The sequence below is a fragment of the Pomacea canaliculata genome, linkage group LG2 (genome assembly GCF_003073045.1).
Source record: "Pomacea canaliculata isolate SZHN2017 linkage group LG2, ASM307304v1, whole genome shotgun sequence".
NCBI classification, from domain to species: domain Eukaryota; kingdom Metazoa; phylum Mollusca; class Gastropoda; order Architaenioglossa; family Ampullariidae; genus Pomacea; species Pomacea canaliculata.
This window is the reverse complement of record NC_037591.1, coordinates 33,681,582-33,709,528: the sequence shown is the minus strand read 5'-3', so window position 1 is coordinate 33,709,528 and position 27,947 is coordinate 33,681,582. Positions and strand designations below refer to the sequence as shown.

Genomic DNA, 27,947 nt, shown 5'->3' with positions numbered 1-27,947 from the left:
GTTTGAGGCAACCAATAACAAATTTCAACAATCGACACGATACGATTCCAGGAGACTGTGAGAATTGCTTTGGCAGGCTGTTTCTGATGTATTGTCTTTCAGGCCAAAACATGTAACAAGCGTTGAAGTAAAAAACCAATTGTTTCAGGGAAAACATAACTTGCAGTTGGCATGTGTAACACAAAAAATTGCATGCAAGATATTGTAGTGGGGTGTTCAGTCTCATGTGCATTGTTAACATCACATACTGAAAAAGAATGAGTGCACATCTCTTATCTGAGAGCATGTAAGGCAGAACAAAGTCAAGGACAGCTTCCACAGCCTAGTAGTTGTTCATGCCAGTAAAGTATATCATTATCTTTCAAAAACCTCAGTCTCGCTGTAGATGTCACACTCATCTTGTTCTAGTCAGTTCACAGCTGGTGTCTGCAGATCAGGTTGGTAATATGTGAATTTTGAAAGTGTGGGATTAGTAAGACAGATGTAATTTATGCCACCCATTATCCAACTAAGGCTGCAGACAAATGACAACTTTTAGTAAACGCCTGAATACATTTATTCACTTTTCGTGTGACATAACATTACAAAAAAGCCTATCATCATTGACTGCCATTAATAATCTAATTCTGTCTGAAGGTGTACTTTATAAACCAAAGCATTACTGTATAAAACAAATTTAATCTACTTATTTTCATTACCGAGAAGGACGAGTACAACTGTGTGATTGGAGCAACAAGAGAAAGGTGCAACGAGGGTAGACCCTGGGTACACTTGACGTCCACCACAACTTGCCGCTTGAAGCAGATTCCGTCTACAATGGCTGACGATGCGATTAATACTGCCGCAGCCAATTTCAACAGGTCAAACATGTTTGTACTTGAAGGGATCTACATCCTTTACTGTGAAAAAGTATGTAATGTAAGCTTGTCACAAAGACAACCATCACACAACACACGTTCCTTGCCTACTGGTACAGTTGGTCTTTTGGCTTCATTACGATGAATTATTACACATTGCTTTTCAGTTGCATATCCTACAATAGTCTGTTAACGATTGCATGGTTAGAACACATGCAAGACAAGTGAATCATCATGACCTTTATCATTCCTTCACTAAAGTGTACAATGTCCTCATAATAAACAATGCTAATATGTATAGCGCAATATCCCGGGTCAGCTGTTTCCGCTGACCAGTATCCACAGTAACAACGATGTAAAAATAGAAAGTACAACGCCAAGACTTACTTTGTTCCTGTAGTAAATGGTAATCAGTTAAGATATAACACTGGACACATGAACGAAAATGTTCAGCAGTCACGATTGGTGATCAGCAACAACAACACCACAGGCTGCTGAGGCTACGTTTACCCATGATACCTTCTGTACTGATCCATGGAGGACTTTTATAAAATTTTATTATTTATGCACTTAATTTGCTTTGAATTTTCCTTTTTTCTCTTTTTATTTTCTTCTCTATATTCCTTTTTCTTTGTCATCGATAGTAATTCTATTTATCGATCCACAGGAACGCCATCATGAAAGAGCTCAACGACAAGGGTTACTGCGTCATTCCTGACGTTTTGACGTCAGAAGAATGTGACGTGTACGCTGAGAAGTATCGCGATTGGCTGGCGGCCTTTGGCGCAGACGAGGCTCCTTATGAAGACTGTTCCATCATCCAGTCTCATCGCGTTGGTCACCTAGAGCAAACGTGGCAGGTGCGCCTGAAAGCAAAGAGTGTCTTCCAGGTAAACCTCATTTGGCTCGGTTCCTACTTCTGACTTCTTCCTGTCTGCGGAGCCACAGCCTAAGTTTAAAAAAGGGCTTAATGAATTTTAAACAAACTAATTGAAAAAACAAAATTTCTGATTGTCTTTTTCATTGGTTCCTCGTCGACTGACTCGTTTGTTTAGTCGGTCATTCAATCATTCGTCGCTTAGCTGGGATCTGTACGTTCAGCCACTCACACCTGTCTTGCTTCTTGGCTGGCTTGTGATTGGTTTAGCGAAAAACTACTTCCACATACAGGTGATCTGAGCTAGAAGTGGAGAGAGGCGATGGAGTAAATCGAAGTACCCGGATACAGCTATCCCTGTGTTACACACAGACTGTCCCTAGATGCATTTTGACCTCAGGGCATCCCTTCCCCCCTCTGCGAAGTTGATAAAAGAGTGCTCTAATCACTACATACAATTAAAAGGTTTTTGTGATACATGTGACAAATATTTTGCGTCAAACACATTTCAGACCATCTGGCAGACGGACAAGCTGTTGTCCAGTTTTGACGCCGTTGCCATCGCCGAGCCTCCAGAAAAGGAGTCGAAAGCGTTCAACACTCCGAACACAAACTGGTTTCACTTGGACCAGAGGGCCATGCGAGTGGGTCTCCACAGCTACCAGGGGGCTGTGTACCTGGAGGAAGCCTCTGAGACTGATTACTGCTTCAGGTATGATGTTCAAACGCTGGTCTTCAAAGTTTTCACACTGAACGAACGGTGACAAGGGTTTGTCATTTGTTCACTTTAATATTTCTAGTGCTCTTGTCTCCCACACAAAAGTCAGTACAGTCTGTCAGACATGTTCCTTTACATTTCCGAGCATAACAGCCTGCAAACATTACTATATTAAAAGACAGTATCACATATTATCACGACACTAAGGATTACTGTAAAGCATTACCACGGAAGCCATGGAACAGTGCAGGCATTATCCCGACACAATGACACTTCAGGCATTACTATGACACTGTGGAACAGTCCAGGTATTACATTCCGAGGCAAGCGTTTTTTTTAAAGTATACTTTTTAATTCTATTTACCTTTATACTTGTCTCTTTGTTTTTGTCTTCTAAGTGGGAATAGAAACACGCACAGATTCGGTGTCAGCGAAAATAATTCCAAATTGAGAAGTAGAACTGGATGCAGACATTTTTTTCTTGTTTTATAAAACTCTGTCGGTATTTTATGTAGAGTGTTATTTTAAAGTTCACATCGGCCATTTTGCAGCTGTAATTTGATTTGTATATTTGTCACTGCTTTAAAACTACAACCACGAACACAATTTATAATTCGGAGACAGTATAAGGGTTGTCCTTAAGTTCCACTTGTTGCCTCCAGAGCAAAGACTTACTCTTACTTCCTATGGCAGATAGTAGGTATTACTGTACCACTGTAAGCCTTACCTTGACGTCTTTGGTATGAGCGGTCGAGGATTTTGCACAAGGATTTATGTAAAAATTGCTAAACACCCCCAATGTGGTCTACAAATGTCTATATTTCAGAGTTCTCGTGGGATCTCATAAGCAGTACGAGAGTTTCTATTACCGAGATGAGTCAGTGGCCAAGAAAAGCAATAAACTTAATAACAACGATGTGGCGTGGTACCAACAGCATGACTGCTACCCCAGTAAAGTATCCGTCCCTAAGGGCGGCATGGTCGTATGGGATTCAAGACTTGTACATGACAACTGCAGGTGTGTGTTTATTTACACCTCTTTGACGAGTTTAGTGTGCATATAACTCCCATTTAAGATAAAACATTTAAATATTATTTGTAGTTCTTCAAATTTGAGGCAGGGTAGTCCCTTTTTATGGAACTTTAAGCTAAGTGGCTGCAGATTCATCTTTTTTTGTAATAGTTTAATAAGGAGGGGTATAGGCTGTTTAAGGGACTGTTTTTGCAATATTTTTTAAGTTTTCATCTGATTTTTATGCAATTTTGTAAATTTGTGATTGAAAACTTTTCTAATATATCAGTCAGTTTCAGAATGGTTCATTTTATTGCAGAACACGTACATGTGCACAGCATCTATGAAAATTGTGACATAGATATCTTTACTTCTGTAAAGACACCATTGACAGTCTTTACACATTTAACTTTGATGTTGTATAATTCATGTTGTGTTGTACCCTAACTCACAAAAACAGTAATTACATAAACAGAGCTTTTCTGCTTCAATGTAGTTTAAATTTCTATAAAGAGAAATGGATACTTCTTGGCTATAAATTTTGAAAGAATTTCCTAAATACTTAAGATTTTTATTGCACATAGAAGGACACATGAAAATGTCTTCTCGCAAGTTGAATGCTTACGCGAAGTCTTTCAGTGGTTTAAAAACGACTGGGATCGTATTAGGTTCAGACGGGAATGGTTTAATGATTAAAACACGGCTTAGGGTTTTACTTTTAAGACAGTAGCTTGGGTCATCGAATGTAACGTTTTTCATGTCACATTACTATATGCTACAGTAATATTATCACGTGAAAACACGTTGTCCCCTGAGTGCTCAGAGAAAGCATTCCTCGACTGGAAATATTTCTTAGTATAGTAGGGAATGTGTATATTTACTCCTGTTTGTATCGTCTGTACATAAAACATTAAGGAAGGAGGCATTATCATGTCGTGTTATGAGTACTGAATGTTGCTATGTGTGTTGCTAGGCCAGAAGAGGGCCGCCCCAACAAGGACAGGTGGCGCTTCGTCGTCTTCGTGTGCATGACGCCGGCCCGATGGGCGAGGAAGAAGGACCTGCAAATGAAGCGCGAGGCCTACGAGAAGCTACTGATGACATGCCATTGGCCCAGCCAGGGTATTATTTTTAAAGAAGAGCGCCACTTGTACCTTGAGGAAGAGCACCGCATTAAAAAACTACCCGAGGTCGCGAGGTCACACGAGGCCAAACTACTCGCCGGTATGGAGGAGTATGATTTTGAGGATGGGAGGCCAAACGGGCCTGACTGGGAACCCCAGTGGCGTGAGCTGTGATCACTCAAAGCCACAAACAGCCCCACCAATGCTTTGTCCAAACTTCTCAAAATTTGATAAAACCGTTATTAAATGGACAAAGCTCTGTTATTCTAAATTACTCGTGTTGTAAACGCTTTGAGTTCTCAATCGTCACCAAGTCTTAAAGACTTTTAAATAATGACGATTTCCATAATGTTTAAACTAGCAATTTTCATACACACATACACATGGACGTAGCCTTTCCGCATTAGACAACACTGCAAACATTCAGCGGGGTCACCCTGTTCTGTTTCTGATAATGGTGCACACAGATTATTCTTTTCAAAAAGGAACAGGGTGCAATAATGGCGAACATATTATCTCTGTTTCCTTACACGGGCGACATGCTTGGGGGGGGGGAGTTCAAATGTATACCAGAAATGGGTCAACTATACTCGGAAGCTTTTTACTAAAATTCAGATATTTGTGGTCTCTGAATAATAAGAAATAAATGCACTGCCATCTCGCTTATTCCTCCTGATTTGTAACTGTTGGTGGAAATACATTGCAATCACTGATGGGGAGTTATTATTGTGTTCGCATTGTAAGACATTTGCTTCTCTAAAAAGTGTGCCTGTCGAACTAGTTAGAAATAAGTGACAGCCTGAGCGATAATCGCGTGACTGTGGGACTTGATAGAGTTGTCTGCGCTTGTGACCATCTCCATGTCACAGCGTAGGTTAGCTTGAGACTGACCTTCTATCATGTGTGATAAGTACACCAGTCATTGCCGACAGACTTTGACTGCTTGCACTTTGATCCGTAAACGTAATTCCTACTGTCCACTCTTCCTTCTAAAGGAGTAAGTAAGAGGCGTGTAATGTTTCACAGTTTGCTAGAGCTCTTCTGTATTTGAGGTAAGCAAATCAAGACGAAACGTCGCGTGACCGACGACAGATAAATCCGACTTGTTTTCCACTGCATTGCTGCACTGACTAAACAGAGAAGAGAATTTATGGATAATATTATGCGATGTTCGTTTCTTTTCAAATACTACGCATATTTTTCTGTGTCCTTCACCCACTCCTAAATAAAAAGTCCTTGCAGCCTTGGCTAATTTTCACAATAATAACATAGTGACAGCACGCTCTGTACTTGACATATGTGTCTTCATCAGGGCTTCTGTTAAGGCTAAATTCTTTGGGGTTCCAGAGACCCCTTCTTCAGATTTCTAAGGGGTCCCAGGCTAACTCTAATGGGTCCCTTTACAAAGTTGAAAAAACCCCCAACAAATCAACTACTTTGTTGAACTGCCTTTCAGGCACACAAAGCACTGTAATGTCTAGTCAGAAACGGCGAGATTTCTGTGCCATGAAGTCTGTGCAAGCATTTGTAAAGAGCTTATGCTCTCTGGTGCTCACTTTCTTTCCGTTTCTGATACGATGATTTTAACCACGCTTTCAACATCTTGGAAATAGAAAAAGAAAGTCAGTGCAAGGGAAGTAACTCTCACCTATTAGCAGACGACAATAGAATGGGCAACGACTTCGGACACTACACTTACCCAATTTTGTATCTGTTCTTCGCCCAAATTTGAAGGGGTACCATGGGACCCCATTCACGAAAATTGAAGGGGTCCTCTGAACTTTTAATGCGTACTGTACGCATTTTTTCGCGTAAGCAGAAGCCTTTCTTCATGTGTCAGCGTTTGTTCACATTTATCTACATGACTACAGGCTACAGAGAGTAAACAGAAAATCTAAATATTGTAAATGCAAATTTTCAGAATTCTTCTTGAAAACTAATTTGAGAAACATTTTCTTAATCATTTGTGAATACATTTTTAAATCAAAGGGAAGTCTCCTAGTTCACCAATTGTTTGACAGCATGAGTAATGTGCACTGCATAAGAGCCATCACCTACAAATGTTCTACCACCACCTCACACACAAACACACAACAACCCTTTGGTACTGTCAAATTTACTATTACTGATCCTGGGGGATGAAGCCATATTAAATAAGAAATTTACAACCATTTTCATTTAACTAATTCTACAAATTAGTGATAGCACGAAAATACAATGAGAAAATAAACACCTTTCTTTCAAGTTTTTTTCAATGAATATTTACACCAACATATTCTAGCTTTCACATTTATCACATTGAGGGGTATGCACACCATTTCAGTACATGCAAATAGGGCAAAGATGATTAAACAGGTTCGTGACACTTGATCTCTGCTTCCTGCCTTGCAGTTTCAAACCCTCTTTCTATCTATGCAAGGACTAAGACGTTGGGAAGAAGATTAGCCAAATAGCCACTCTCCTGTGTCATACGAGCTACCCACCTTTTGAAACAAAAGAAATGTGTCTGTGTGACACAACTGATATGAGGTATTTTAAGGTTTTGTGGTGTTTATATTTAGACCATGGTTCTGCACCTGCAGCAGAGTTTGAGGCAACCAATAACAAATTTCAAAGCAATCAACAATCGACACGATACGATTCCAGGAGACTGTGAGAATTGCTTTGGCAGGCTGTTTCTGATGTATTGTCTTTCAGGCCAAAACATGTAACAAAAGTTGAAGTAAAAAACCATATGTTTCAGGGAAAACATAACTTGCAGTTGGCCTGTGTAACACAAAAATGCATGCAAGATATTGTAGTAGGGTGTTCAGTCTCATGTGCATTAATGTTAACATCACATACTGAAAAAGAATGAGTGCACATCTCTTATCTGAGAGCATGTAAGGCAGAACAAAGTCAAGGACAGCTTCCACAGCCTAGTAGTTGTTCATGCCAGTAAAGTACAGTATATCATTATCTTTTAAAAACCTCAGTCTGGCTGTAGATGTCACACTCATCTTGTTCTAGTCAGTTCACAGCTGGTGTCTGCAGATCAGGTTGGTAATATGTGAATTTTGAAAGTGTGGGATTAGTAAGACAGATTTTATGTAATTTATACCACCCATTATCCAGCTAAGGCTGCAGACAAATGACAACTTTTAGTAAACGCCTGCATACATTTATTCACTTTTCGTGTGACATAACATTACAGAGGAGCCTATCATCAATGACTGCCATTAATAATCTAATTCTGTCTGAAGGTGTACTTTATAAAACCAAGCATTATTGTATAAAACAAATGTAATCTACTCATTTTCATTACCGAGAAGGACGAGTATAACTGTGTGATTGGAGCAACAAGAGAAAGGTGCGAGGGGGGACCCTGGGTACACTTGACGTCCACCACAACTTGCCGCTTGAAGCAGATTCCGTCTACAATGGCTGATGATGCGATTAATACTGCCGCAGCCATGTTCAACAGGTCAAACATGTTTGTACTTGGAGGGATCTACAGCCTTTACTGTGAAAAAGTATGTAATGTAAGCTTGTCACAAGGACAACCATCACACAACACACGTTCCTTGCCTACTGGTACAGTTGGTCTTTTGGCTCCATTACGATGAATTATTACACATGGCTTTTCAGTTGCATATCCTACAATAGTCTGTTAACGATTGCATGGTTGGAACACATGCAAGACAAGTGAATCATCATGACCTTAATCATTCCTTCACTAAAGTGTACAATGTCCTCATAATAAGCAATGCTAATATGTATAGCGCAATATCCCGGGTCAGCTGTTTCCGCTGACCAGTATCCACAGTAACAACGATGTAAAAATAGAAAGTACAACGCCAAGACTTACTTTGTTCCTGTAGTAAATGGTAATAAGTTAAGATTTAACACTGGACACATTAACGAAAATGTTCAGCAGTCACGATTGGGGATCAGCAACAACAACAACAACAACAACAACAAAAAGCAATCGTCACTGGAGTTCATTCACTGCAACCTAATTAAGCTCTCTACCAAAGCGACTGAAGTAATGCAGAGTGAAAATCTCATAAATCCCTTCATTTTGCATTTGCACATACAATCCAACATCAAAAGAAAAGGGAGGATCAAAACGCAGACGATTTAGCTTTTAAATATGTTTTCCAAACATCACCTCCATGAAGAGGCTGCTGAGGCTACGTTTACCCATGATACCTTCTGTACTGATCCATGGAGGACTTTTATAAAATTTTATTATTTATGCACTTAATTTGCTTTGAATTTTCCTTTTTTTCTCTTTTTATTTTCTTCTCTATATTCCTTTTTCTTTGTTATCGATAGTAATTCTTTTTTTCTATCCACAGGGACGCCATCATGAAAGAGCTCAACGACAAGGGTTACTGCGTCATTCCTGACGTTTTGACGTCAGAAGAATGTGACGTGTACGCTGAGAAGTACCGCGATTGGCTGGCGGCCTTTGGCGCAGACGAGGCTCCTTATGAAGACTGTTCCATCATCCAGTCTCATCGCGTTGGTCACCTAGAGCAAACGTGGCAGGTGCGCCTGAAAGCAAAGAGTGTCTTCCAGGTAAACCTCATTTGGCTCGGTTCCTACTTCTGACTTCTTCCTGTCTGCGGAGCCACAGCCTAAGTTTAAAAAAGGGCTTAATGAATTTTAAACAAACTAATTAAAAAACAAAATTTCGGATTGTCTTTTTGATTGGTTCCTCGTCGACTGACTCGTTTGTTTAGTCGGCCATTCAATCATTCGTCGCTTAGCTGGGATCTGTACGGTCAGCCACTCAAACCTGTCTTGCCTCTTGCCTGGCTGGTGATTGGTTTAGCGAAAAACTACTTCCACATGCAGGTGGTCTGAGCTAGAAGTGGAGAGAGACGATGGAGTAAATCGAAGTACTCGGATACAGCTATCCCTGTGTTACACACAGACTGTCCCTAGACACATTTTGACCTAAGGGCATCCCTTCCAACCTCTGCGAAGTTGATAAGTGAGTGCTCTAATCACTACACACAATGAAAACAATTTATCATGCAATGATAAATGGGACAAATATTTTCCTTCAAACACATTTCAGACCCTCTGGCAGACGGACAAGCTGTTGTCCAGCTTTGACGCCGTTGCCATCGCCAAGCCTCCAGAAAAGAAGTCGCAGGCGTTCAACACTCCGAACACAAACTGGTTTCACTTGGACCAGAGCGCCATACGAGTGGGTCTCCACTGCTACCAGGGGGCTGTGTACCTGGAGGAAGCCTCTGAGACTGATTACTGCTTCAGGTATGATGTTCAAACGCCGGTCTTCAAAGTTTTCACACTGAACGAACAAAATTGCTATACACACCCAACGTGGTCTACAAATGTCTATATTTCAGAGTTCTCGTGGGATCTCATAAGCTGTACGAGAGTAACTATGACCGAGATGAGGCAGTGGCCAAGAAAAGCAATGTACTTGGCTACTACAGACTTAATAACAACGATATGGCGTGGTACCAACAGCATGACTGCTACCCTCGTAAAGTACCCGTCCCTAAGGGCGGCATTGTCGTCTGGGATTCAAGACTTGTACATGACAACTGCAGGTGTGTTCATCTACACCTCTTTGACAAGTTTAGTGTTCCTAAATGCTTAAGGTTTTTATTGCACATAGAAGGACACAAGAAAATGTCTTCTCGCAAGTTGAATGCTTACGCGAAGTCTTTTGGTCGTTTAAAAACGACTGTGATCGTATCAGGTTCAGACGGGAATGGTTTACTGATTAAAACACGGCTTAGGGTTTTACTTTTAAGACAGTAGCTTGGGTCATCGAAAGTAACGTTTTTTATGTCACGTTACTTTATGCTACAGTAATATTATCACGTGATAGCACGTTGTCCCCTGAGTTCTCAGAGGAAGCATTCCTCGACTGGAAATGATACTTCTTAGTATGGTAAGGAATGTGTATATTTACTCCTGTTTGCATCGTCTGTACATAAAACATTTAGGAAGGAGGCATTATCATGTCATGTGTTATGAGTGTGCTATGTGTGTTGCTATGTGTGTTGCTAGGCCAGAAGAGGGCCGCCCCAACAAGGACAGGTGGCGCTTCGTCGTCTTCGTGTGCATGACGCCGGCCCGATGGGCGAGGAAGAAGGACATGCAACTGAAGCGCGAGGCCTACGAGAAGCTACTGATGACATGGCATTGGCCAAGCCAGGGCATCACTTTTAAAGAAGAGCGCCACTTGTACCTTGAGGAGGAGCACCGCATTGAAAAACTACCCGAGGTCGCGAGGTCCCACGAGGCCAAGCTACTCGCCGGTGTGGAGTATGATTTTGAGGATGGGAGGCCAAACGGGCCTGACTGGGAACCCCAGTGGCGTGAGCTGTAATCACTCAAAGCCACAAGCAGCCCCACCAATGCTTTGTCCAAACCTCTCAAAATTTGAGAAACCGTTAATAAATGGACAAAGCTCTGTTATTCTAAATTACTCGTGTTGTAAATGCTTTGAGTTCTCAAGCGTCACCAAGTCTTAATGACTTTTAAATAATAACGATTTCCATAATGTTAAAACTAGCAATTTTTATATACATGGACGTAGCCTTTCTGCTGACTTTCTGCATTAGACAACACTGCAAACATTCAGCGGGGTCACCCTCTTCTGTTTCTGATAATGGTGCACACAGATTATTCTTTTCAAAAGGAACAGGGTGCAATAATGGTGAACATATTATGTCTGTTTCTTTACAGGGGCGACATGCCTAGGAGGGGTAAAAAGTTAAAATGTACTCAAGAAATGGGTCAACTATACTCGGAAGCCATGTATACTGTACTAAAATTCAGATATTTGTGCTCTCTGGATAATAAGAAAAAAATGCATTGTCATCTCGCTTATTCCTCCTGATTTGTAAATGTTGGTGGAAATACATTGCAATCACTGATGGGGAGTTATCATTGTGTTCGCATTGTAAGACATTTGGCTTCTCTAAAAAGTGTGCTTGTTGAACTAGTCAGAAATAAGTGACCGCCTAAGCGATAATCGCGTGACTGAAACGTGATAGAGTTGTCTGCGCTTGTGCAATGAAGTAGGAAACAAACAAATATAAACAAAAACATGTAGCCAGACGATCTTATTCTCGGACTATGGTAGCCTTATCATCTGGAACAAGGCTGTAAGGCTAAAAAAGAGATTGCGGCCATGGTCATACCAGATAATCACACGACCAGACTGGGTACGACCTGACTGCATGGGACATGTAAGTGTTCACCACCCGGCGACAGCAGACAGCTTGGCTCACACTCTAACGGTCTAACCCAGACCTGGGCAAACGCCGGCCCGCGGGCCGGATCCGGCCCGCCTCCTGTCTCTGACCGGCCCGCCCGCAAGTATATATATACTACATATACAGTATTGGGTAACACTGAGTTAACTATGTTAGTCCGGCCCTCTAGAACCATCCCAGTTTCTCATGCGGCCCCTTGGGAAAATTAATTGCCCACCCCTGGTCTAACCCATGGTTAACACAGAAAAAGCGATAGTTTTCGATCTAAGATAAAGAGATAGTACAATTGTTAATTCTGTGCTCGTGTCACATGACCATCTCCATGTCACAGCGTAGGTTAGCTTGACACTGACCTCCTATCATCTGTGATAAGTGCACCAGTCATTGCCGACATGCTGCTTGCACTTCGATCCGGGAATTTCCTACTGTCCACTTCTTCTTTTAAAGTAATATATGTAGCATGTTATCAGTGATTTGAGTGTAGAGGTGTCATTGATTCTAGATCAACTAGACAGAGATAGAGAGATGCGACGGCAGACCCGGGGTACACCTGACATCCGCCACAACTTGCTGCTTAAATCCGTTCTCTTCTACAATTGCTGCCGATGTGGCTCATGCTTCCACAATGCTACATCAGGCAAATGAGCCTCTCTGGTTGTACTTGAAGGGCTATGTTCTTTAGTCTGGCTAGGCTATAGCTTAGAGGGAGACAGAGAATTCAAATTTCGCTTAATAGGTCTAAGCCTTTTTATCGACAACCTTATCATAAATTAAATGAACTTGCTACCACAACGGCAAAAAACAACCCTCATCAACTCATTACAGAGTCAACACCAGTTGAGAGAATCTGCTCTGAACTGTATTTAAGATGTCATTGGTCCATCAAAGAAAGTAGTTATATTCACAATGTGAAAAGTATGAAACTGAGCAAACTGCCTTATAAAAAAGCATATGTTGCTCGTCAGCCAGCGTGAAATCAGAAATAAGCCCTAATACCTATCAGCTGGAGGACAGTCACAACTCAGTCCAGCAATCGATGAGAAAACAGCTGAAAATATATTGTGGTGTTTATATTTCTGAAGACTAGCTTCTCTTATCAAGTGCTTTAAGTACAGAATCAATAAGGTTCGTGGTTAAGCCAGTATACATGCTGAATATCAAATGAGAGAAAGTCCGTAACCTCTTACTGGGGTCTCAGTAGGCTTATATTAATCCCATTTCAATGGGAAATGTGAAAATTTAAGAATAAGCTTAAAATAAATTTACATCACTAATACATTACGCAAAATATACAACTACATCACTAATAATCACCATCAGGAAATAGGTTACAACCTCAACACAAGTTGTTTTGCCTATCAGCAAATAGGTAAATACAGTTTGAAACTAGTGTGACATTATAGCACGTTCTTGTAGCAATACTTACAGATGGCTCATATATTCAAATAAAGTAGAAAAAGTAGCATCATATATGGAATGTCCTTATCAAAAATGAGTACCCACATTTTGTGAAGACGCGCATACAATAAAACATCCATACACATGCATGAAACCCTATAGCGTACTGGAACGATTACAGTGAAATCATGCATGGTGATGTAAAGCTATGTGAAATCGTGTTGAATGCTAGCGAATTTCAGACCACCGTGTATTTTGTATCACTACCGTGTATTTTGATATTTAACATGAACATCGTACCTCGAACTATAAAGTTAACCAGAAAATCGGAGCAGTGCTCGAATACCCGACTCATTTCCGATTATGTAACCTTTTTTTCTTCATCCGAGCTTTCACTCGTGTCATTATTGTCGTCTTCGCTGTCGTCTTCATTTGTCGTCTGCGACGAAGACTTAACAGGCATCATATCCGACAGCTGCTTGATGGACTTTCTGCGCATGTCCATGTCCCAGACGATGTGCACCCTGTCCTTGTGGCGCATTCTGCACAGCACTGCACGTGCGCGGACGAGCTCCTCTATGCGCGTGCGCTCTCTGCGGTGCGATTCGCTCTTGACGACGGCGACGCGGTACACCAGAATGACGATGATACAGCTGTTCTTAAAGAGGTAGAACACGTTGGTTGGCGAGAACGTAGCGTGGCGGAAAAGGATGTATGTACGGGCTACGACGAACGGCAGGTCCTGCAGCACAAAGACATGGGAAGTAACTCTTATCTCCGTGACCACATTCTTGGCTGTTACTCTTCCTGTGTTTAAATTCTCCATATTCCACACGCACGATGGCAAGACTATCAAAAGCATACAAAATCACGTTCAACACAAGGAAGACAAGACAACAAAAATACAACAGAGCTCTGCCCCCTCCAGCCAGTTAGGGAAAGCGCTGGCGTCCAAACTGAGAGGCGAATCGGTTCGATACCCAGCAAACTTCCCCCAGTCGACCCAGCTGGTGGGAATAGGTACCTGACTGAGGGCTGGGTAAGGTAAGGCAGCGATGGAGAGGAGATGGTCCCCGAAAGCTGTAAAGCTGGCCCCGAGAAAATTGAGGTCTCTAAAACATTATTCCCCAACGACCTCACAAATGTCATGGATCGACCAAAAGAAGTATTGATGATTCTAAACTGTTTATCCCCCATACTTTTATAAGCACCTGGTGAAACAACATACCCATGCAAGACTGATGTTTGTTGATTTCTCGTCGGCGTTTTAACACCATCCAACTTTATCTCCTAGTTAAAAGAATGACGAATTTTCCATCGACTATTAGCTGGTGACATGGGTCATAGAAAGGTAGCAGAGAGTACTTGTCAGAAGCACTTTTTCTGCCTCCATCACAACGCCTACCGGCTCACCTCGATTCTGCTGTTACTATCCTGCTGATATTGATGTCGCAGTAACCTCGAAGGACAATGTCTTGTTCAATTCTCCTATGAACCCGTACTGCTTTCTTTTCTCGGCAAGTCAGTAGACACCCATGGGGTTCTCTTGGATAAATTTATTGCCTGTTGCGATGACAATGTCTAGAACTTTCAGTAAAACCAAAGACAATGTCTTTAATTTCCATCGTCCCACAATTTATCCATGACGAGGAGGTGGAGATTGCCGACACATTAAAGTACCTGGGCATCATCTTTGACAGATTTCGCAAGGACACATTCTGGTTATCGCAAAGAAGGATGAAACGCGCCTTTTTCTTCTCAGAAGTCCAGAGATTACTTCAGATTTTTTACAAATCTTATACAGAGAGTTTGCTATCCTTCTCGTTCATTTTTTAAAAACGAAATTAACCAAAGAACAGCTTGAATCGTGCTGTGTATAGCGTCTCTAAAGTTACTGAGGAACCCTGAACAACCTCGAGACTGTGTAACGGTGTCGAAAATTCTACGTGATGATAGGCATACCTTCTCAATAGTGTCGACAATTCTACCTGATGATAGGCATGTCCTATCGGGAGAGTTTCGTAAGTTTCTATCCAGACTGTGTGCCTGCATGCAGAACCAGCAGACTGAGGTTATCCTTTGCTGTCTAGGCTGTTCAACTGTTGACGCTACCTTGTGAATTAATTTATATTATTTGCGAGGTTGAATTATGATTGTATGGGGGTCTGTCTAGCATAGAGGGCATGAATGTGTAATGGTAGTTGATTGTTGCTGCTGTGCTGTGTGGTTTTAGCCCTTGCTTCATTATAGAGCTGCTACTGTCCCTTAAGATAAGTAAAATCTTGATAACAAAGTTTAAATATACCTGCATGCCGATAGTTGTGATGGCCCAGAGCATTTCTTTCCGGATGTTGTCACTTAGATCGTCTCCCAGATACCCCTTTAGGAGTCCCGTCTGATGGGTTGTCGTCTGGTTGGGCCTGATGAAGATAGTAAACTGCATCAGGCTGCAGGTCCACAACACCAGCACCAGGAAGGTCAGACCCTTCGAGCACCTCACCTGCAGGGAAAATTTCCAAACCAGAATGTCCTTATTGTGCAAGACTCCATAAATGCCATTCCACACCTGTATGTGACATAACGCAAATTCCCACATCTCTATCTTTTATCATGTTGATCACTTCCACAACATCATCATCATCATCAAGAAGTACACCTCTATAGTGCCAACTCCCAACCCTCGGGGAAAACTCGTGATGCTTGATGCTTGATGATGATGATGATGATATAAATAATAATACAACTAATCAAGGCTGTAAATGCTCCTATCCGCATTACTGTTCCAGTGATAGAACATATTATAAAGAAGCAAATCATTTTTGTAGTCTGCGGAAAGGAAGCAATGAAATTCCACCGATATAATACTTTCGGCTCAAGTTCAACTTGTCATCAACCGCATGCGTTTTAGGTCAATTTACCAACGTCAGCTTTATCAAGTTCTTAATGAGCAGACGCGTTATGAGTCTGTATTAACAGCTAAATATGTACAAGAAGGGGAATGATTTAACGTATAGAAATACGAGGACCTTAACAACAATTACTACAACACAAGAACATACATCAGATAACGCTAGGCTGTCGTAGAAATCCGTGATGTCGGCTGCTGTCCAAGGTAGATAAGCAGAAGTTGCGAAAGCTGATCATGAGTCATGTCCCCTTTAGGCATCAGCCATCGGCCCACGATTAGGAAAAGCGGTAGGAACTGACGTAACACTTTATTGTAGATACTGTTTTCCACCGTGAAGTCTGCAGTCATTTCGATCTGAAACAAACGATTAAAAATGAGAAGACATTCCTTCTCTCGCAAGATCCCAGCTGAATGAATTATCAGAGCTGATCTAATGCTTGAGAGAAAGAGCGAACACGTATTCCAAAAAAAAAAAAACGTCAGTGGGTTTCTGGGGAAACAATGATGATAAACAAAACTTTTGGTGAAGGAAACCTTAGCATGCTTTGATCTTAAAATAACCAATATTCCTGTTCAGTTCAGAGCAGTCTCTATGCTTGAAATGGGAGTTGAGGAAACTTGACAAACGCTACAGCAGACATGATTTGCGGCGATGGCCCTTGCTGAACGGCGACAAGGTCTAGCAATGGGCAATCGATCAGCGCGTTTTTGTTTGTTTGGGTGGTTTTTTTTTGTGTCTTTTTTTTCAATGCAAGACGCAAGAGAAAATGAAGACATGTCACTGCTGAAGAGCTAGAAAACAGGTGTTTCAGCCAAGTGATTACACGTCCATGAGTGATTACTTAAGATTGATGTGATAGAGTGATGTCCCTTAGTCTAACTGGCTAGCGGAGATATAGCTCTCCTTCACTTTTCGTCTTTTCCTGTTAATCTGAGTTTATTCAGCTTTTTGCGCAATATTGATTTATGCATCTATAAAGCAATTTCATATATTCCCGGATTTAATTTTGTGCCACTTTTTTCTTTTCTACATTTTATTTCTACTGCCACGTCAGCGCCATCTTGGCATAACTTACATTTTAGATCTGTACATCAGCAGTGTCAGCTTCAGACTGATTCCTTTTCTACCATTGCTCCAGAAAGTTTTGATGGTAAGCTGTAGCAACAGGCTTCGTGCACAGTAAGCGCGGGTCTGATAGACTCATACTGTGCATTTCTCTGAAACTAGTTTGTAATCGCATGATGCTCTAACAAGAGTTGTCATTATGGAACATTATTTCTGTCTGCAAAAGTTAAGCCACTCCACCTACGGACGTGTATAGGTTCGTGACTCTACCAAAGACTGACAGTTGAGCTTCCATTTTAAAAAAAACCGCGCTACTCTCAACTACTTTTTAAAGCAAAACCTTATTCACCTACCGAAGGTTTCATGCAATAGCAAAGGACACAGACCGCTTATGTACCGATGGCGTTAACTTGAGTGGACACGCAATAACCTGATTTTTTTTTTTAAGATCAACATTCATTATTGATGTCCGCATGTTTTTTTTTCCTTAATTTTTGTAAAGCACTTTGAGCCTGCATGTGGTGGTGGTGTAAAATGTTACATAAATTAACTTTATTATTATTAAACAAGCGCGCTGTTGCATGGGAAAGCAGCTAACATCACGTGATTGCAGACATGGCGGCTGAGCCGGGCACTTACTCCGAAGACATCGACGGGATGAGCAGTCTTTGAACCTAGGAGCCTTTGTACATGTGCACTAGTCAGGTTGGTGCAGTTTGCAAAGCTGGTTCGCTCTGAGAGTGCTGCAGCTTCTAGCATCCACAAGCCGGGCAGTACAAGCAACAGATAGAAGAATACACTCGGGCAGAATCTGGCGTAACATATGTATGCTCCTTTTATGGACGTAAATGAGCCTCGAACATGTAAAATAGGAAGAAAAAAATGGTTGGGCAAGGGGGAAAGTGAGGGAAGGGAAGGATTTATACAAAAATTTTCTTCGGTTCCTGTACATATCCACCTTCCGATTACTAACACAATTGCCATCCCACTTGTTTTCAATGAGAAATTTGCTTGTCAATATTGACATTACTAGAAATTACATAGATGTAGCTTTCCCCAACTTTATAAACGTCTATTCTTTCTTTCTTAATTCCACTCCCTCTTTGCTTTGTTGACCTCTTTGATTTTTTTCCCCTCCCGGTTGTGCAAAATTGCAAGACTTCCAAATGCAACCTATGCAAAATAAAGTTTGAAAAATGAAGTTCCTTTGCCAGGATATATATATAATGTAAAATCACAGAAACATATATGTGAAAACGTTATTGACATATAATAACAATAGAAATTTAAATTTAAAATTTAAATTTCCTTGCTTTACAAAAAGTTCAATGCGTTTACAAAAGAAATGCAAAAACAAAGACAAAATTGACAAACTGATACCGACGAAAACACGTCTCCAAACAATTGTACAGATATAGATCAAAAGACATAATAAACACAAGACAGAAAAACTTGCGCGCGCGCACACACACACACAGAATATGAACATATACACGGACTAACACAACAAAACATGCAAACATTGTCTATAGAACGACAAATGGGGTGACAAAAATATGAAGCCAATAGTTGCCCCAGCTTGATCAATCCAGCTGAAAAACTGTAAGCGGGGCTGTAAATCCTCCATATGTATCCACATACACTGTATATGCATCTAAACTTATAATCAGACGAAAATTATTATGATAAAGAAAAAAGAATGGATGATGACGACACTGGCGCTGACATACTTACATGCCCCACTCCTTTCCTTCTCTAAAGATGAGGGACAGCGATGTTTCGAGGATGATTAGGCCGACGACAGAGAGATTGTAAAACGGCCATGTGTCTTGAAGACTACCGTCAGGCTGTACACCACAAGCACTCCGTGACATGTAAACATGGCGCGTGCACACGCCGCCCGCAGCACTGTGGTCGGCTTCATCCCACGCTACGTTTTCTGCTTTTTTATGTGTAAAGATAGCCTGATCATAAAAAGACCACACCGAAATTCTAATATTAACTTCGAAACAGAATATATAGTATATCGGCTTAAAATTGCTACAGAATTTTTTTTATAGTAAGCTACGATGGCAAGAACAAAGTCTGCAACCCTTTTACGATTGATATTTTTAAAGCAAATGAAAATTGCACCAACACCTGTTGTAACAAAGGTCATGAATCTTTATGTTAGGCTTGAACATGAGACAGTATACGGCACCGGAACAGTTCAATGCAGATTCTTTAACATCTTTCTCGAGCTAACACGGGCTTTGTGTGCGCTAAGTGTCCAGCAAAGATACCGGATAACCTCCATTTGTATACTGGAAGAAAAACAGAGCTGCACTGCCAGAATTATTAGAATTTTGTTAGCGTCAGTATTCGCGTCATCATCATCATCCCTGCGATAATGATCACTACTTACACGTAGGATAGCTTCAACTTGTCAGTAATCAGCTGAAGACGCGCTTTGACATCGACAAGCCCTACGGATCGCAGCAAGGTCTTCTTAAATTTACTGTTCGGCATGCACCACGTGAAGACACGAGCAACAACAGCACAAGTTATTTGAGCACGATTTTAATCCAAAAGGTCCAAACCTCTATATCACATGTAAACATTTTTTCATTTGATTTACATATTGCGCTCATACACACACCACACAAATTGGGGTCGTGCAAGCATGTACTCGCTTTGCAGATTAAACAGCCTGCCAGTCCACGAGCTACAGACCACGTACTGTAGCTTTCATCGTCCTTCTCTCTCTCAGTCGCTCTCCTCCCTCAAAAAAGCGCGCACGTGCGCACACGTTTCCATTACGCCCTGTCATCATCACACCGCTGCTACATTTGACTTCAGAAGTTTGAGAAGATAACTGCCCAAGTCCTCATCCTTCAAATTAAAAAAGGACACACACATATATAGAGAATCCAAATTAACATTTTTCGTCACCTAGCTGCAAACATATCAGACATGCTGGGTTTATCATCGGCTTTCAAAAAACAGTTTCAAAAATTCAGAATAGTTTTCGTCCCCAAAATATTAATTTTCATTTTATTTATATTTTTGATTGCTCTTTTATGTGTCAGTAATTTCCATGACCGCTCTTAAACACACATAATTTTACAGTGAGTCAATCAGTCCGCCTATCTATCTGAAGCCTGCATCTAGACTCCTGAGAGACAAAAAAAAAAAACCAACTAAAAATTGAATGTTTCACTAGATGGTGAAAGATTTAGCATACATACTTGATGTGACCAAGACACCAAAATATTCTTGCTTTCTTCATCGCCTGAGATGTTCAACAATACAGATTCCCCAATACTAATCGATCCATCTGATGAGTACTGTACAGGACAATGCTTCATGTCTCTGAGGAAATACACACATATGCATGTACTCTGATACAAATATCAACAAATACACATACATATTCACTCCCTCTCATGCTCATACACATACACAATAAAACAATCATAAAAAAAATAAAATAACGATACTTCGTAGGAACATAATTGCTGAAAACACAGTTTTAGTGTTAAATGAACATGCAAAATAGACATGGGACTCACGCTTTGATAAGCTTATAAATGCGCTCTGCTGTGTCAGGCACAGGTCCCTCCTCATCCAGCATGATGTTGCAGGTAAAACGCAGTTGATGCTCTTCCAGGCCCAGGTCTCTGAATGCGCTATTGGGCTCCACGAGCACCATTTTCTGTTAGAAAAACAATATTTCTTTCAGCTCTCCATGTTCGCATGTATTTATGTTTTTATCTATATGTGCTTATGTATGGGTGTGCTTATGATGTGATAATTATATATTGTAGTATACTGTGCATTAGTAAAGGGATTTTAGTGATAAACATTTTTAAAAAGTCAAATACATACACTTCCTCTCAGGACCAAACCTCCATGCAAAAGCTTCATTGTCTTTGGATCGGGCCCATCCACACCTGCAAAAACAGTGCAGTATGTAAATTGGACTTCATGAACTCTATTGCTACTTATCATCATAACTGTCCAATAATCTTACTACCAACTCAAGTGATTTCTACCATTAAGTACTATCTCAAATACTCAACAACATTAAAAGGACATAGGATGTCTAGAAGAAAGCCTACTTGACTTTATACAAGAAAATTATGGTTATGTATGATTACTGGGATGAAAATTTTGACTTTAACTAATATCAATAATTATTTTAAACTAAAAGATATGTACCTTACATTTGCAGCATTTTCTAACCACCAAGGAATGAAACATACCGGACGATGATGCCTGACGCTTCAGAAGGTTAACAGAAGCATTGACAGGAATTCCATGAATCACTGGCACAATCGCTGTTTCACCATTAGCCGGCATGTAGCAGTTTACGCCTAAATGTTTAAAAGATCAGCACAAAATATGCAAATCTCTCAGAGATTAATCAGCTGCTAAAAGGTCTGTTTCACTGGCCAGACCTTGCAAATTAAATAGGTATTTTAAATGTACTATTTTTTTTCAAATGTAAGACAGCAATATATGTAATCATTTACACACAACATTCTATTGATGGTATGAAAATATAAATAATTAAAAAAGTAAATAATAAATAAATAAAAAGAAAAAGTACAAATCACACTCTCCTCATTTTTTCAAACAATTTACTGTTATATGTTAAATATCCTTCTTTTTATTATCATCATAGTTTCTTGGTACAAATTCAAATTTCTACTCACCAAACTCTTTCTGAATCTTGGTCTTGAGGAATTCCATCTTGGCTGCCTCACCATGCACCAGGAGGACATTAGACGGTGAGCATTGGGTGATAAGCTGCATAATACCTTTAGGCATCTGCATGTGCACTGAACGACATATATTGCACTGACAAACGCACTTCCAGCTGCAATGCAAAATGCATGGCATGAGCTCTTACTTTCCCCTTTGCATGTAAAATTACAATGGTTAAACCAACTAAAAAGTCGCATTCTTGCATTACAGTACAGCTGATAGACTGTGAGGAAGATAAATTTTTTTAAAAAAAGGACTGATGATCTACTAAAAGAAGATAAGGCACTAGCCAAGTAAAACAGGAGAGGGTTGAAAAAAGAAAAATGAAATGTAAAGAGCAAAATCCTGCACATTTCTTTTGATGTCCCTTTGTAAATTTTTGAAGGAAAATTATCTGTGTAATATTAATATATGGAAGTAATGGAATAAACCTAAAAACAATCTGACTTCCAAAGCTGTTGTGTATTTTGATTGTATTATTTCTTTTCAAATGACATTACTGACAAAAACACGCAAGTAGAAAAATCAAATTCATAAGCTGAGCAAGTATCTCCTCTGAAGACATGCTGTACAAGGCCCCACACCTAAAAGTTTCTAAAATTATAAGACCCCATCATGATGCTACTCACTATTTGCTTGTTTTCCATCTCAAGACGTTTCACTCCATTCAGAACTTTGTGACCCACTGTTCCTGCTACACAATACCCTGGCATAATCAGCTGTTCAAGAAAAAAAAATGGGTTAGGTCATTGTGGAGTAAAATCTTTTAAAGTTTTGGATCCTTTCCTGTTGCAAAATATGTTTATTCTAAATGAATATGAGTGAAAGGCTTACACAATATCATCTGCATATATGCATGTTTACGTTTATATACAAGCAGTATTAATGAATTTCAATTTCTACAAGCACATTAGAAGGAATGCACACTACCAAGCTCATAATAAAAGATCCAGAAAATCTGCTTTGTAACACTATAATTTTTTAATTTGTATACAGAAAATAAATGCATTTAAAAATATTTATAGCTTGATTAAATCCCGAATTTTCATCTCAGCAGGTTTGACTGTCACTTACGCAGTGATCCTTACCATATTTTTTTCATTTGGTGCCCACTTTTTGAAAATCTGTAGGGATAAACCAGCATGCAACATTCCAGGTGTTGCAAAGACTACCATTGGCCCTGGGTTGTCAATGTAAGACCTGTCAAATGGCTGCAGTTTTTAAAAAGAAAGCTCTGTCATTAGACTGTGGTGCATCGTCTAGAATGTGTCTGTGTTCTCAAGTCTAGATAATCTACAGATCCTACATAGAGGCCATTGAAGAAAGCTTGCTTTAATGAAAGTACAATCAAATATTTTACATCAGAAAATGTTATTATATAAGTTCATAACCACCACCATAAAGATACCTTGTTAATTATCAGATGTAGCTAAAGGGTGATCTCTGCTATTCTAAATATAGTCTAGCAATGAAAATGGAACTATAGGACTGATATTAACGTCTGCAGACTTGAAGATACAAAATAGGCCACAGTAATCTTTGTTTACTATTTGACAAGTATGGATTTCTGACTGCAAGCAACACCAGATGTAGCACTGATGCTTATGTTTTCAAAACAAGTGCCCCACAACAATCCTACTGAATAAAAATAACTGCATGCTCATCTGAATTGCATACTACAAAAGATGCAAATTCTTAACAAGCTTGAATAATAAAAATTTGTTGCAGCTTAAGAAAGTTTCTTAAAGAGAACTTTCAACGTAATTTAAAAAAAGAACAAGAATTCTTGACTGCACAACCATGCATATATGTGCCATCACATATGTGATTACTGTTTATGCACAACTAGTTAAAGATGGACAGTTCTGCAATGATACCTTGATATGTTTGAATTCAAACATGTTTCTCTGTACAAATGTTTTCTTGATCTTCTGGCTGGTCCAGGTGATGAAAAGTTTGTAGTAATTATTTGCCTGTTGAAAGAATTTGAGCAAAACTATAAAGATAATCCATCTGTTTCATTAAACTCAATTAAGTTTCAATAAGCAAGATCATAAAAACATATAAAACTAGTTTTGTTTAGTATCTAGTGGCTGAAAAGTATTAGGCTCACCTTTTCTGTTAGTCCCAGAGAGAAGTAGATAGGGATGTTAAGATTCATTCGTTCCCAATATGACTCCAGAAGAATGCACAACTCTTGTGCCGACCCAATGCAAATACTGGTATCAGAACCTTAAAAAAAAAAAAAAAATAATAGAAGCATTTGAATAAAAAGTAGTAATAAAAATTGAGGTAAGAATTAATAGTAGTAGCAGAAGCAAGGAAAGAATGAAGGTACTGACTCAATTCATGATGACTCACCTTTCCTCCATTTTCAACACAGGTGTGCACCTTTTTCAGGAAATCTCTTTCTCGACACCGCTTTGAGTCACGAATTGTAGTTGCATAAGTTGACTCAGTGATGAGTAGATCTGGACGACACTTGTCAATCCATGCAGATCCTAAATGTCTGTCAGGTGTCATGTTGTAGTCTCCCTTTACAAAAAAATTGTGACACAAAACAATGATATTTCTGAAAGTTTAAGCAATTGCAACAAATAATTTTGCATCTTACTCGTAATACTTTTAATCATCAAGGATATGTTTAGAAAATATGATCAATCATATAATGCTGAGAAAAGAAGAAAATTGTCTATTTGCAGATGCGAACAGTAAAAATACATAAAAAGTAGAAACACATCCCTCCTCCCACACAAAAAACTCCCAGAATATCCTTCATTCAACTATTCATATTGTAAAACGATTAATGAAAAGGCAAATGAAGTTTTATTACTGTGTAGACAAATGAGTGCTGGCCAACTTTAATGTGGAACATGGCAGCTCCCAGAACATGTCCAGCATAATACGCTTTGATTTCTAGTTCATCATCAACCTAGAACAAACAGTTTTCTTAAGCTATGGAAAACTTAAGAAACATAAAATCAGTACAAATAATTACGAATATCTGACTGATACATATGTATGGATGTGGTCTGCTTCAGCGATACAAAATACTTCTAATTGCTATTATCACATCCTCTATATTTTCATGCTCTGCTGCACGATCTGCCCAGATAAAATCTCAAACTCTTATTCTGCAGGATACAGTCAGTCACTCTTCACTATTTACAAAATATGGACAGTCACAAATACACTATTTTATCCTGCAACTACAGAACAGTTTTCCCGAACCCGCTTTCATTCAAAAATGTTTCATTTTTTTCTTGCACAGTCTGTAGGGTTGACAGCAGTATCCTCTCACCTGTATTGTCTGATGGAGATTGACAGCTATAGCCTTCTTCATGCATGCTTTGATCATTTCTGAAGTGAAGAAATTTGTTTCCCCTTTTCGTTCCACTGTAACTTTTCGGAAGTCTTCCTACAGGGAAAAGTAAATGTAATTAAGTGAACTTTTCCATTATAAAAGGGGGAAGGGGAAATTGGTGTTTTACACCAAGGCCAGCAACTAAGGCTACATCACAGCAAGGTAGCAAGCCCTGTAAACACATGCCACATGCAAAGAAAGAACAGCCTGCAAGAGACGAGAGCTGAACCCACGACAGCCAACGTTCACTGTTTTTGGCGACAGGTGCCACCAGACCGCCCCTTTCCATGCTAAGCCACTGGGAAAAGCTGCATATGAAGGGCTAAAGATTGACAGATATAGATCTCATATCTTTCACTGATTCTGCAGATGATCTTGTATTAGCTCCCTTATACAGAAGTGTGATAATTTGTAAATCTGTTGTCTGATGGTTATTGCATTTGGCTGTGGTCTGTCAGGTTGGTTAGTTTGGTTTATTTAGAAAGTACTTCACCTTGAGGTGATTTCCTACCATGGAGGAGAAGGAAGGCAAGGAAACCAGAGCACCCAGAGAAAATCCCAAACCCAGCCCTGCGGACAAGTGTCACATACAGAGTGTCCCAAGATGAGATCTGAACCCTGAGTTTCTCCCTGAAATGGTGACAGGAAAGTGTTTTAACAAGAGCACTACTGGGTGTACCCTTGTTCTGTCAGGCCTTCTGCTGCCCTGAAGAAAAATGGACCTGATTTTTTAGGGGAGATAATACCTGATTTATCAGGGAAGGAAATGACAGCAGGAAGAGTGTTGGGCTTTGCCTTACTCATGTTTAACATGAATCACTCGTTTACCACCCTAATATTGACAGATCATAGCACTCTTTACCTTACCTTTATCCGTATAGCTTAATAAAGATGAACTGTATCCATTTAAAGCATTGTCAGGTTGCACTTACCAAAAGAATGGGACAGATAGCTTTTGTAGGGTGTGTCATGTACAGTGGTCCATTATATCCCACCATTTCTGTCATGTAAGGCAGTCCCCCACAGTGGTCTAAGTGAAAATGGCTGAAAAACAATAACCCATTCAGAAGTTGCCTCTTCATCAAAGCATACAAGATGTAAGAGTTCACTGTTTTCTAGGTCAACGTAGCTACTCATAAGAACATTGATGTCTGCACCTCTTGCAATTGCATGAAATTTTCAACAAGTCTATGTTTTGCTTCAAGAAGTAGTTGAAAGTTATAAGATGACGTTTGTAAGTTCATCTCACAATCTTTGGTGAAGGTTACTTTTGCAGATAGAAATATCATTCCATCAACATGCATCTTGTTAGACCCTGATATAAACAGTCATTGTAAGCTTAATTCCTAGATATGCAAAATATCAACTAAATAAAACCTCCCTTTATGGTGCACGAAGCTTGCTCACCTAATAATGACACAGTCTAGGTGCTCTGTCAAGCTGCCCTCCCTTGTTATGTACGAAAAATCTGGAAATCGTCTCTGTAAAAAAATTGTGTTTTTAAATAAGATATTTGCTTCACTAATGGCAAGTGGTGACACAATGATGTCAGCATAATACAATGATTTTTTTAATGGGAAAAGCATTTGTATTCCTACTTTTCAATTATTTACAATCAACATGCTACACAAACTAAATTCATTACAAACTTTGATGCTGTCAAATCTTTTACTAGCTTAAAATAAGTAACCGAGAAGATTATGATCTTTCATTTGCTCAGTGACATCAAATCTATACTATTCTAAAATATGGCAAAATGGCATGATATATACTTTTCACCAATGCAGCCTTAACAGCACATCAGCATTTTACCTCATCATTAAAGCCCATGTGCATGCCACAATCCAACATTATGTTCTTTCCACCTATGCTGACTAAAATACAGCTGCGTCCAACATCTAAGTAAAGAATGAAAAAAAGAAACACAAAAATTACATACTTCAATATGTTAAATATGTTAACAAGGAAAGAGTTTTGAAAGAAGACTGTTCTTAACTGGAAAAATATGATGAACACTTGAGTAAGTCAGGCAAAGTATTTACAAGACGGTAAATTTTCTGTCCACATAAGAACAGTACAATATTTTATCCTCCTTTCAAACTGCATTCGTAAATTTGAAAAGCATAGGAAAGACAACAGACCTACAAAACTACTGTAAAAGATCTTCTAAATATTACTAACAGGAATTTTTAAAAGTATTAACTTACCTTGACCAGCACCTGAAACAAGATAAACAAATTTTAGGTCGTCAGTAGGACTGTTTACAGCAATGGGTGCGCACACTTATGTACATACGTCTGTGTAGCATTTCCGTGCATAAAAAAACGTAAAATTATATGTTTCACACTGTCATATCTTTATTATAACTATTGTTACAAAATGCCAAAGGAATGATTGTTTACACTAAATTCTGAAAAAATGTTCATTGTCTTATTAATTAGAACACCAGCCAATACACTAATTATGGTGACATGACTCAAAACATATAAAACTAACAAGGACACATAAATCTGCAATATTTCACAATTTGATTTAGAATATCTTACCCAGTGGAGTAACTTTTATGTCAGACATTCTTCGAAGTATAATTCAAGCGGGAAGATCACTCTGATCACTGGCAATAT

At 39.5% G+C, this 27,947-nt stretch overlaps 4 protein-coding genes across 5 annotated transcripts in view; 2 read left to right on the top strand and 2 right to left on the bottom strand.

Moving 5' to 3' along the window:
- Window positions 1–11,497, top strand: part of LOC112556284 — a 33,454-nt gene extending 21,957 nt beyond the window's left edge. The window contains 2 exon segments of the mRNA XM_025225130.1: window positions 10,037–10,158; window positions 10,625–11,497. Of these exon segments, the coding sequence (XP_025080915.1) occupies window positions 10,037–10,158; window positions 10,625–10,946 (444 nt within the window). The 3' untranslated portion in view covers window positions 10,947–11,497.
- Window positions 233–4,981, top strand: LOC112556285. Its single transcript, XM_025225131.1, has 6 exons — window positions 233–437; window positions 706–860; window positions 1,525–1,747; window positions 2,247–2,446; window positions 3,279–3,470; window positions 4,438–4,981. The coding sequence occupies exons 1-6, from the start codon at window positions 336–338 to the stop codon at window positions 4,760–4,762; spliced, it is 1,197 nt and encodes a 398-aa protein (XP_025080916.1). The 5' UTR covers window positions 233–335; the 3' UTR covers window positions 4,763–4,981.
- Window positions 11,498–12,795: 1,298 nt separating the features above from the next.
- Window positions 12,796–17,625, bottom strand: LOC112556287. Of its 2 annotated transcripts, none has more exons than XR_003097699.1 (4): window positions 17,221–17,521; window positions 16,296–16,498; window positions 15,542–15,736; window positions 12,796–13,978 (listed from the first exon to the last, which is right to left on the bottom strand). XR_003097699.1 is itself a non-coding variant. In XM_025225136.1 (4 exons), the coding sequence occupies exons 3-4, from the start codon at window positions 15,677–15,679 to the stop codon at window positions 13,598–13,600; spliced, it is 519 nt and encodes a 172-aa protein (XP_025080921.1). In that variant the 5' UTR covers window positions 15,680–15,736; window positions 16,296–16,498; window positions 17,564–17,625; the 3' UTR covers window positions 12,796–13,597. The 2 variants fall into 2 exon arrangements, 1 of the variants encoding a protein (XP_025080921.1); XM_025225136.1 differs by lacking the exon at window positions 17,221–17,521 and adding an exon at window positions 17,564–17,625.
- Window positions 17,626–19,753: 2,128 nt separating this feature from the next.
- Window positions 19,754–27,942, bottom strand: LOC112556282 (integrator complex subunit 11-like). Its single transcript, XM_025225129.1, is given in 20 exon segments — window positions 19,754–20,081; window positions 20,438–20,561; window positions 20,762–20,904; window positions 21,078–21,142; window positions 21,455–21,565; window positions 21,908–22,016; window positions 22,018–22,071; window positions 22,589–22,678; window positions 23,048–23,170; window positions 23,837–23,932; window positions 24,073–24,161; window positions 24,164–24,191; window positions 24,321–24,494; window positions 24,793–24,891; window positions 25,261–25,377; window positions 26,256–26,367; window positions 26,731–26,804; window positions 27,136–27,221; window positions 27,531–27,542; window positions 27,870–27,942. Coding segments are annotated over 20 exon segments (1,794 nt in total). The 5' UTR covers window positions 27,898–27,942; the 3' UTR covers window positions 19,754–20,021.
- Between the last annotated feature and the right edge of the window lie 5 nt (window positions 27,943–27,947).

Bases quoted from the DNA above. Each gene is read 5' to 3' on its own strand.
- LOC112556285 (XM_025225131.1), top strand. From the start codon at position 336: ATGCCAGTAAAGTATATCATTATCTTTCAAAAACCTCAGTCTCGCTGT. The intron at 438-705 runs GTTGGTAATATG...ATTACCGAGAAG, and splicing joins AGCTGGTGTCTGCAGATCAG to GACGAGTACAACTGTGTGAT. The intron at 2,447-3,278 runs GTATGATGTTCA...TCTATATTTCAG, and splicing joins GAGACTGATTACTGCTTCAG to AGTTCTCGTGGGATCTCATA.
- LOC112556287 (XM_025225136.1), bottom strand. From the start codon at position 15,679: ATGCAGTTTACTATCTTCATCAGGCCCAACCAGACGACAACCCATCAG. The intron at 13,979-15,541 runs GTATATTTAAAC...TTTGTGCTGCAG, and splicing joins TCACAACTATCGGCATGCAG to GACCTGCCGTTCGTCGTAGC.